The sequence below is a fragment of the Nicotiana tomentosiformis genome, chromosome 2 (genome assembly GCF_000390325.3).
Source record: "Nicotiana tomentosiformis chromosome 2, ASM39032v3, whole genome shotgun sequence".
Lineage (NCBI taxonomy): Eukaryota > Viridiplantae > Streptophyta > Magnoliopsida > Solanales > Solanaceae > Nicotiana > Nicotiana tomentosiformis.
This window is the reverse complement of record NC_090813.1, coordinates 81,404,774-81,416,526: the sequence shown is the minus strand read 5'-3', so window position 1 is coordinate 81,416,526 and position 11,753 is coordinate 81,404,774. Positions and strand designations below refer to the sequence as shown.

The 11,753-nt window shown below is 39.1% G+C and overlaps 1 protein-coding gene across 1 annotated transcript in view; it reads left to right on the top strand.

Moving 5' to 3' along the window:
* The first annotated feature begins 2,039 nt into the window (after positions 1–2,039).
* LOC138905143 (uncharacterized) overlaps positions 2,040–11,753 on the top strand; it is a 30,478-nt gene continuing 20,764 nt past the window's right edge. The window contains exon 1 of the mRNA XM_070193649.1: positions 2,040–2,420. Within this exon, the coding sequence (XP_070049750.1) occupies positions 2,040–2,420 (381 nt within the window). The remainder of the gene's footprint in view (positions 2,421–11,753) is intronic.

Sequence of the window (11,753 nt, the reverse complement as noted above, 5' to 3'; positions counted from 1 at the left end):
ATTATTACACCTATATATATGTATAGTTTTATATAAAGTTTCTAAAATTTTATGGTACATATTAGTCATTTGTATTTTTACTGTAGTTCTTTGCTATTATAATAATCTAATTCTTTGCCTTTATATTTTAGTTTGATTGGTAGTTTTCTTTTGCTAAGTACAAAAATTTATTTCACGTCAAAAATAATCAATTTTTAATTGAGTGCTTAAATTATTCATCACTGTTTGATTTAATTATCATCAATATATCTTGGTAAATAATAACTTTCTCAAAAAGCAACTGATTTGATAGTGTTACGTTGAAAATGTAGTCGTCGGAATATGCGTTTGGTAGTGTATGTCTCATATTTAAGAAAAAAATAGATAAATAACTGAAAAAATTGAAAAGCAGACAAAAATCGAATCGATAAAAAACTGACTTAATTGGTTTGATTTGGTTCCAATATTTGAAAAATCGACTTACTTGGTTTGGTTTCCTTTTAGGGAAAAACCAACATAAACCGAACCACGAACACCCCTACATCCAACGATAAATTCCCGTCAATCCTACCTCCATATCAGATCTTCTCAAAGGGAAAGAAACATTTTAACCCAAAAAGCAAACTTGAGTCATGGCAAACCTATTATATATATTGAATCATAAAGTTTGTTACGAAAAAAGAAAAAGAAAAAAAAGACAGTAAAGAAAGAGAAAAAAGAAGAAAAAAAAAGGGAGAGTGAGCTATTGTGAAAGTTTGGAGATGAATGTGGTTAACGTGAGGTGAAATGACTTATGGAAGAAGAAGCAACAAGAAAGAGAAAAAGAAAGAAAATGGAGAAAGAGACAGAGAAAAAGAAAATAAAAAAAATTAATTAAAAATGATACTTTTGGGGCACGTTAGCCAAAAAGGAGTATTTATTACAGTTCAAACGAAGCCGGGGGGCCATAGAACACCCACAAAATATAAGAATATATCTTGTAAATAGGATAACCTTAATGGGGTAATTATGTTTTATCCCACAACAAAAAGGTAATGTTAGAGTTAACTTTCTGCTGTTGCAAGAGAGAAGGTGGCATTTGTATGCCAGTTCCTACAAGCTTTGGGGTTTGGGATGCTTGCGAACACTCAGAACCTCTCTCCTTTAAAAAAATAAAAGAGAGAACTATAGTCATACAGAGTTAATCATGAAATATTGAGAAAGTTGGGCTAATATATTATTTTCTTTATGTTGGTAGAACTTTATGTAATGACCCAACCAGTCGTTTTGACTTTTAGAACCTCATTCCTCTAAATAAGACACCCTGTATGTACTTTTACTAATTTATGACTTGCGGGGATGCATAGCCACAGAAGCGAAAATGTTGCTGGACAAAATGCTTTTAAAGAGAACGAGGCTCAGCCATTTTAGCCCATATTTCCTCTATTTTTGGGCGATTTTGGAGCTTTTTGAGTGGGGATTTCAACTAGCAACTTGAAGGTAAGTTAATTCACACTTTGAGTTAAATACATAGATTATGGGTAGATTATAACCTGTAAATTGTGGAAATCAAGGGTTTAGATGAAAAACCTAGGTTTTGATAAAAATGAGATTTTAACCACGAAAATGGCTATGAAATTGGATGGAAATTGTATATTTGAGTTCTTGAGATTATGGGTAACGATTTCCTCTGAAAATTTCCAGAATCTGGGCACGTGGGTCCGGGTAAATTTTAGGAATTTTACCATTTTGGGTCGAGTAATTAATTTAATAGTGTAATTTCGAATTATTGAGCATGTATTAATTATTTTGTATAATATTTGGATAGTTTAGGATTTTTCGGCATCGAATTGAGACTTTAACGTGGCGTTGTGATCTGGAGGTGGGCTTTGAGACAAGGTAAGTCTCTTGTCTAACCTTGTAAGAGGGAATTTACCCATAGGTGATTTTAATTAATAATTATTATTAATTGTGAAGCTTGTGAATCGGATCTATCGGTCATGCATTATTACATTCTGTGGTTATGAAACTAGAGTAGATCTCTGCTGCTTGATATTACCGACTTTGACATCATAGTGGCCATGGATTGGCTATCCCCATATCATGCCATCCTAGATTGCCATGCTAAGACAGTTACTTTGGCAATGCCGGAATTACCTAGGTTGGAGTGGAAGGATTCGTTTGTCAGTGGATCTAATCAGGTTATTTCCTTTCTGAAGGCTCGACACATGGCCGAGAAAGGTTGTTTGGCTTTTCTAGACTATGTTCGGGACACTACTGCAGAGACTCTGGCGATTGATATAGTGCCTGTAGTCCGGGAGTTCTCCGATATATTTCCTTCAGATCTTCCAGGCATGCCACCAGATCGTGATATTGCTTTATGTATTGACTTGGCTCTGGATATCCATCTTATATCTATACCACCGTATTGCATGGCTCCAAAAGAATTGAAGGATCAACCAGTGAAAAACAAGTACAACCTCTCAGGACAACAATCACTCACTGGGCTCCCAGCCCTATGCACTCACACTCAATAGGTACCCGCGCTCACTGGGGGTGTACAGACATCGGAGGGGCTCCTACAGCCCAAGCTCTATAATCTGCACAACCAACTCACATGTTGCACGGACAACTCACGTGCCATAGTATCAATATCTGGATCTGCACGACCAACTCACGTGCTTCACGGACAACTCACGTGCTATAGTATCAATATTTGGATCCGCACGGCCAACTCACGTGCTACACGGACAACTCACGTGCTATCATAGTATCAATAATGAACAATAGAGACTGAGATAAAATAAATAAGTAAATTGTGACTGAGTACAAAACAACAATTAAGCAGATAACTCAACATGTACACGACCTTTGTGGGTCCTAACAGTACCAACATGCATCCTAAACATGGTTTATAACATAATTTGCAGTCAAATATCTATAACATAGAGAGAGCATATAGCTAGCAACAAGTTATACAACTTTACAGTTTCACATAATGGACCAAGTCCCAATTGCTACGGTGCACGCCCACACGCCCGTCACATAGCATGTGCGTCACCTCCAGAATACTTTCATAATCCAATAATCTGGGGTTTCATACCCTCAGGACCAGATTTAAAACTGTTACGTACCTCAAACCGTAAAATTCTTTATTCTGTAATGGATTTTCCTCGTGAATTGGCCTTCAAACTCCTCGAATCTATCCACAAATAATTCGATTCAGTCAATAAAATTTATTGGAATTAATTCCAAAAAAAATGCTAATTTTCCATAAATATCCGAAATTTAGCTAAAAATTCGCCAGTGGCACCCACGTCTCGGAACCTGACAAAAGTTACAAAATACGAAAGCCCATTCAACCATGAGTCTAACCATACCAATTTTAGCAAAATCCAACCTCAACTCGACCCTCAAATCTTCAATTTAAACCAATAGGGTTTTCTAACTTTTCCAACTTGATTCACCCAATAAATGATAAAAACAACCATGAATTCGGGTAATTTATCCAATATTGAGTTAAGAACACTTACCCCATTATTTTCCTTGAAAAACTCCCGAAAATCACTTCTTCCCGAGCTCAAATCTGTCAAAAATGGAAAATGGGTCTCTGCACAAGTATTTGCCCTATGCGATCGCGGACAAACACATGCGATCGCGAAGCATAATTTTCCACTGCCCAGAAAAGATCCTACGTGATCGCGGTTGTCTTCACGCGATCGCGATGCACAAGATCCCAGCTCTACGTGATCGCATCCCTCTTCACACGATCGCATTGAACAAACGCGTGGCCCAGCTTCCTCTCATGTTCCCCTATGCGAACACGTCCTCTCCCACGTATTCGCGTAGCATAGACTAGCCCAACCTATGCGATCGCGGTTGACGTCATGTGATCACATAGAGTAAAATCAACACTGCCTCATCAAGCCTACGTGATCGCGAACATTCTCATACGATCATGTAGAAGGAAACCAGTGACAGAAAACCAACATTCTTCAGCTGGAATGCCAAGTCCAAAATTGATCCGTTAACCATCCGAAACTCGCCCGAGCCTCTCGGGACCTAAACCAAATATACCAACAAGTCCTAAAACATCATACGAACTTAGTCGAACCCTCAAATCACCTCAAACAATGAATTACACCTCAATTCAAGCCTTATGAACTTTTAAATTTCAAATTTCTACAAATGACTCCGAAACCTATCAAATCACATCCGATTGACCTCAAATTTTGCACAAGTCATTAATGACATAACGGAGGTATTCTAATTTTTAGAATCAGATTCCGACACTGATATCAAAAAGTCAACCCCCCGGTCAAACTTCCCAAAAATTCAACGTTCGGCATTTCAAGCCTAATTTCACTACGGACCTCCAAAATAATTTTCGAACACGCTCTTAAGTCCAAACTCACCATACGGAGCTGTTGGAATTTTCAGAATTCAAATCCGAGGTGTTTTACACATAGGTCCACATCCGGTCAACTTTTTTAACTTAAATTTTTAATTATGAGACTAAGTGTCTCATTTCATTCTGAATTCCTTCCAAACCCGAACCAACTAACCCAGTAAGTCATAAAACAAATATAAAGCATAAATTGAGCAGTAAATGGGGGAACTGGGTTATAATACTCCAAACGACCGGTCGGGTCGTTACATTAAAGTTCTCCGAAAATAGCAGCGACTGCAACTAAGGACGAAGCTGGTAAAAGGAACCTGGTTCTACACATGAGAAACATATGCAGGAAAGGGCATGAGTACACCACATTGGTATCCAGTAAGTACCAAGCCTAACCTCGGTCGAGTAGTGACGAGGTTAGGTCAAGGCCCTACTGGTATGTAATATATAAGCAGGATAGTATAACAATATAACAAGAGACTAGAATTTTAACAAAGAGAACATATCAAAGTAGCAACGCAGCACATAAGGATAAACAGTAGGGCATCTCCCTAGATAGCGTCTTGTAGTCCCAAAATAAAAGTGCAAGGAGATCTCCCGAGGTACCGCCTTATAGTGTCAAAAGTAAATATGCAGGGAGAACTCCCGAGGAACCGCCTCGTAGTCTCAAAAGTAAATGTGCAGGGAGAACTCCCGAGGAACCTCCTCATAGTCTCAAAAGTAAATATGCAGGGTGATCTCCCGGGATACCGTCCCGTAGTCCCAAAGTAAATACGCAGCTCAAACAAATGAATATAATAGTTACAGCATGAAACCTATAATTTAGACTAAGTACAAGTCAAGAAAGAAGTAGGATTTTTCTAAGCATACTGCAAAGAGTTCAAATAGGCAATTAGGATACGTAGACATGCTATACTAGGCTAACAGGATAACTACACAAGCTAGTATACTCAGATAAGATGAAAATAGGCTATTACTCGGTAAAAATAAGGTTTTTTCACAAATAGCCCATGTACGCACTCGTCACCTCGCGTACACGACACTCACATATCATAACAACACCAAATCCTAAGGGGATTTCCCCCACATAAGGTTAGGCAAGCCACTTACCTCGAACCAAGCTCAATCAATCGGTAACAATGCATTTTCCTCGAATATCCGACTTCGAATGGCCCAAATCTAGACAAAATCAAATTAACACCATAAGTACAACTATAAGAAACTAATCAAGTTAATGAAATCAAAGCTAAAGCAAGAAATTAGAAAATCGCCCTAAAAAGCCTCCATGGGCCCACATCTCGGAATCGGGTAAAAGTCACAAAATATGAACACCCATTCATTCACGAGTTCACTCGTACCAAAATTATCCAAATCCGATGTCAAATCCCAATCAAAACCTAAAATCTTAGTTGAAGAACTTCCCATTTTCCACAATTTTCAACCCAAATCTAAAATTAAATGATGAAATTAATGATAGATTAGTGGGATATAACCAAAATTAAGTGTAGAATCATTACCCTATCGATGTCTCTGAAAATCCATCGAAATCGCGTCCAAATCCGAGCTCCCAAACTGAAGTTTTGGTAAAAATGGTCAAACCCTCATTTTTGAATCTTTATATCTGTCCCAGTTAATTCCTTCTTCACAAATGCGGTCAAAGCCTCGCGTTCATGTTGAACATAATATGTTGACCAGAAATTCCTCTTTCGCGAACGCGAGTGACCTCTCGCCAATGCGTACCTTTCACTAGCGGACCCTATGCTAACGCGAGACCCTGTTCGCGAACGCGTAGGCTTAAATGCCTGAAGCTCCATATGCCCGTTCATCTCCGCGAAAGCGAGGACCATGTCACGAACGCATCACCTCAAGGTTCCACATCTTCGCGAATGTGGAAACCACATCATGAACGCGAAGAGTAAATCAGCTAGTCTTCCCAGATACCTTACACGAACATGATAACTCCCTCGTGAACGCGATGAAGAAAAATGTCTGCAGCAAAACACTAGAAAATATGCTATCTTCCAAAGTCCAAAAGTGATCCATTAATCATCCAAAACAACCCGAGGCCCCAAATTTTGCACACAAGTCATATTCAACATTACATACCTACTCTAATTTTTGGAATCGGAATCCGACCCCGATATCAAAAATTGCACTACTTGTCCAAATCTCCAAAAATTCGACTTTCGCCATTTCAAACCTAAATAAGCTATGTCCCTGCAAAATACAATTTGTACACGCCCCTAAGCCCTAAATCACCTAACAGAGCTAACAAAACCGACATAACTATATTCCGGAGTCGTCTTCACATAGTTTCAACTACAGTCCAAACCTAAGGCTTAAGCCTCCATTTAGGGACTAAGTGTCCCAAAACACTCCAAAAACCAAAACAAAACCTCCTGGTAAGTCACAATAGCAGAATAAGATATGGAAGAAGCAGTTAATAGGGGATCAGGGCTATAACTCGCAAAACGACAGGCCGAGTCGTTATAGTTAAATTTTTTGGAAGTTTGGTCGGGGATGAATTTTTGATATCGGGGTCGGAATCCGATTATAGAAATATTAATAAGTTTCTTATGTCATTTATGACTTGGATGCAACATTTGAAGTCATTCCGGATTGATTTTATGTGTTTCGACACAAATATAGAATTTGGAAGTTCAAAGTTCATATATTTTGATTTGAGGCCTTGGGTAGGTTTGTATTATGTTATGGGACTTGTTGGTATGTTCGGACGAGGTCCCGAGGGGCTCGAGTGACTTTCGGATGAGGTTCGGAGAATTTTGGAAGTTATGGCTAAGGTTGGAAATTTTTTGCTTCTGGGGTGACTGCACCTGCGGAGTGTTAGGTGCAGGTGCGGAGCCGCAAAAGTGGTAGTGCTAACGCAGAAGAGGGAAGGGAGCTGGGCGTGAGGACCGCAGATGTGGGTGCTTGGACGCACCTACGCAACCACAAATGCGGTTCACGTGCGCAGAAGCGAGCATCACAAATGCAACCGCGGCCATCGCAGAAGCGGCCTGGTTCGCATATGCTTGCCTTTTCCCCCAAAAGCGAGGGTCGAAGATGTGAATTCTTGTCCGCGAATGCGGAAGTCGCTGGGCAGAAGCATAAATTTTTCATTTCGCAATATTTTCCATTTTTCGGATTTTGGAGCTCGTTTTGGGTGATTTTAGGGAGGAATTATTCCACACAACTTAGGGTAAGTGTTCTTGACTCCCTTGTGATTATATTTAATGAATGAATCTTTGTTTTCGGCGTTAGATTATTGATTTTTTAAGAGAAATTGGAGGAAGTTTCTACAATTTCATAAAAATGGATTTTCGATATTTGAATATTGATTTGGAGTCGAATTTGAGTGAAATTATTATGGTTGAACTTGTAATGGGATGGGTTGTCGTATTTTGTGAGTTTCATTAGATTTCAAGATGTGGGCCCCACGGGCAATGTTTTAAGTGTAATTTCAGATTTTGTGGGAAAATATTAGTATTTTGACATGGAATTAATTCCTATAACTATGTGGACTGAATCAAATTTATTGTGGCTAGATTCTAGTTGTTCAGATATTGATACGCGCATAATGGAATTTCTGGAGCATTGTTTAGCTTGGTCGACATTGGATTCATCTTGATTGAGGTAAGTAACTCTTTTAATCATGGAGCTGAGGGTATGAACCCTGACTATACCTATTATGTGTTTGGTGTTGAGGTGACGCACATGTTAGGTGATGGGCGTGTGGGCGTGCACCGTGTGAACTGTGACCCCGTTATTTGTGTGGTACTGTGTAGTTACCTGAATGTATCTGAAATCATGAAATTCTCTATGTATTAGTGCTATTGAGCTGTGATCCATGTTAGAAGCCATGTCTAGGCTACATGCTTATTCTGTTGGGACCCATTGAGGTCATTACTGCTGTTGAGTTATTTGTTTATATTGCAATGTCATACTCAGTCATATTCATTCACTTCATATCATATCTCTGTCTCTGTTGTTATTTATTGATACATTATATCATCATTTTCGGGATAGTTTCATGACATTGTGAGCCCGTGAGAGATAGACTAGAGAGATTGATGACTGAGTGAGGCCGAGAGCCTTATTGATTATGATATTGATACTATGGCACGTAACTTGTCCGTGCAGATTATAGCGCTTGGCGTGAAGGAGCCCCTCCGGAGTCTGCACACACCCCCAGCGAGTGCGGTTAATATTATTAAGGGATGGATCTTCCCTGGACATGGATGTTATCCAAAGCATTATATACCTAGAGATAGATCTTTTCCACAGGCTGCATTGGCCCTACTCGGTACTGAGTAATTGATGATCAGTTGATGTGTATATTCCGGGATGGATCTTCCCTGGGCCGGATTTGCCATATACAGTACCGAGGGGTTAAGCACGATGAGTGGAATGTGTGGAAAAGTGAGATTGAGTACTCTGAGAGTGTGAGTACATGAGTTCATCTCTGAGATACATTGCATTGACATACACACATAACATACATGCATAGAGATGTTTTTTCCTAATGTTGTACGGTATCACGTCATTCATGACATCCCACACATGTTGACATATGGGCATAGTGATGCGTGGTTTCCTCATATTGTATGGTATCACGTCATTCATGACATCCCACACATCTTGACATATGGGCATAATGATGCATTTGTTTTACACTGGCTATTTGGAAAGAAAATTAAACATCTTATCATTATTGAAAGGATTTTTGGGAAACTTACAGTTTTGAAACATTCTTATAGTTTTGGCAACTTTTGTAAACAACTTGGGATTTTCACTGATGTACTTGAAAGGTAGAACTATTTTCAGAAATCATGGTTTAAGCTGAGCATTTTATCTTTGAATTACTTCTTTTATTACTTGCGTTATGTTGTTATAAATTATTGTTGGTTATTGGAGTTGGACTCTGACCTTGGTACAAGCTCGTCACTACTCTCAACCTAACGCTAGGTTTGTTACTTATTGAGTACATGGGGTCGGTTGTACTCATTCTACACTTCTGCACCTTGCGTGCATATTTTGAATGCTGATATTGCTGTACTCATCAGGAGCTGGAATTGAAGACGTACCTGCGTTCCAGTTGTAGCTACCTCTTGTTCTTGGTAGCCTTAGATTTATGAAACTTTTTTATGTACTTTTCAAACAGATGATGTATTTACTTCATACCAGCTTTGTAAACTCTATTCTTACAAGCTCATGATTTGTACTACCAGTTCTTGGGGAGATGTATTAGTTTCATATATTTTTTTTAATTAATTGCCTTATTAAATTCATTGGAATTGGATAGTTGATAATTGGATTACCTAGCGGGTTAGGTTAGGTGCCATCACGAATAGTTGGATTTTAGGTCGTGACAAATTGGTATCATAGCACTAGGTTCATAGGTTCAACAAGTCATGAGCAAGTGTAGAGTCTTGCGGATCGGTATGATAACATCCATACTTATCTTCGAGAGGCTACAGGGAATTTAGGATATATACTTCCCATCTTTCTTTCCTTATCGTGCTGAATTGATTTAGCTTGAGGCATAACTCTTGAATTCCTTCCACGCATTCGTATGCGCACATGAGCGTTCGGTATTAGCTTTGCATCACCGGCTTGTGATTCCATGAACGAGGTTCGAGGTGAGTATTCAGTGTTTTGGTGATGGGCCAGTTTGGAGGACTTAAGGCCATAGTTAGACTACAACTTAAGCTCACAGCTTCAGTTGTAAGTTGTACAATTAGACTCATATGTCCGGTAATGACCCTACGAGTGGAAATTGTGGCTCAATGAGCGGTGGAATCACTTTGTGATGGGTATGATGTGACCGCGGGATATGTTAAGATGATTTTAATATGACGAGAAATGTTTCCTTGAAATGTAAAGGAAAGTCCATTGGGTGCTTTATTTTCATTTTGATGTGACGTACAATCTCGAGTATGAATGTTTTGAAGGATCCTTCACATTGTTAAATTTTGGGATAAATGAAATTCTCATGTCTTGTTAATAATTTTGGACTTGAAAAGATTAAGTAATTGCATAGTAATTGTGACTGCAAAAGGGTATAACAAGATACCAATTTGAGGCTAAGTAGGTGGGTTATCCCCTGCGGAGTAATCTACGTAGGTATGTTCCTTCTATGTGAGTGGAAAGTTTCTTTTCTGCCAGCATGGCGTATGTGTTTAGATTTGAATTTGAATCTGGCTGAGAAGGTTGACTTGAGTGTCAAGAGAATGATTGCGAGCTTAGCGGATGATTTGGGGGCAGGGGTTGAGATCGAGGATGACTCGAGTACTGAAATTCCTAAATACGGGTTATATTGAACTTATGAGTATATGAGATTCATGGGATGAGTGAGTTGTTATTAGTGAATTATTTTGTGCGCATGCAGTATGAATTTGATCAGTGGTGTTAGGGCATGATTTCCTCTTTGAGCGTTGATGTGCTAATGGGGCACGTGTCTTTCAGCCCATTTGGGCGGTGCAATTTATATTTGAGCAAAGTGGGTGACTCTCGAGAAGGTGCTAATGGAATTCAACAAAAATGTATTAGTGGCAATTGAAAATTTTTCGGATTCGTATATCGCTAGAATCGATTATTTACATTGGATGGTCTCTGGACTTGCGATAATTCTGTATGACTATGGATTCTACATTTCAGTATAAAACAAAAGGGAGGAGGAATAATTTTAAATTCACATAAGGTCTTTTAGAGTGGATGTCTCGATTGTGGTACTTTTGGGATACTTAAGAGGCAATTCAGTGGCTTATGGGCCTTAGGACGTTGTGGTTCTATGCTAGGGTTCGTGGGTTGAGTTGTGGTCAAAGATCGTGGTGTTTTAGCAAGGAGAAGTATCAATCTGAAGACAAATTTGGAAGGTACTCAGAGAAATAAGACATCTTGGTAGTAGGTTGGATCAGTATGGTAATGGGTATGATCGGTTCTTTGGGTGCTTATGATGTGGGGGTTTTCTACAGGTGCTTTGTGGCAATACTCTTGGGTTTGGCGACCTGCATGGCTTGGTTGATTTAGAGAGATTTACCCCTGATGGCTTGATTATGTGCAAATGGACTCCAAGACATTCTTGAGGATTTCTACCATTGTTTGAGATGGATATTTCCGCCGGCCTGAGGAGCATGTTGAGTATTATGATTGTCTACCGGATGGGATCAAATGGAAGGCTTCTGGCTGATCGGATATGTATTCTACTTGTGACTCAAAATGATTATGAGGTTATTGTATTTTTCATATGATGGCATGATAGATGCGGTGTGTTGTGTGGGATTAAGGTTTGCGAGTGCAAGTTCACGGTTAAGTTTTGAAAGGGAGGTCACAAATTCTTAGAGGGCATGGACGGTTTTCAATGTGTAGATGAATGCTATAACTATTTGGTATTGTG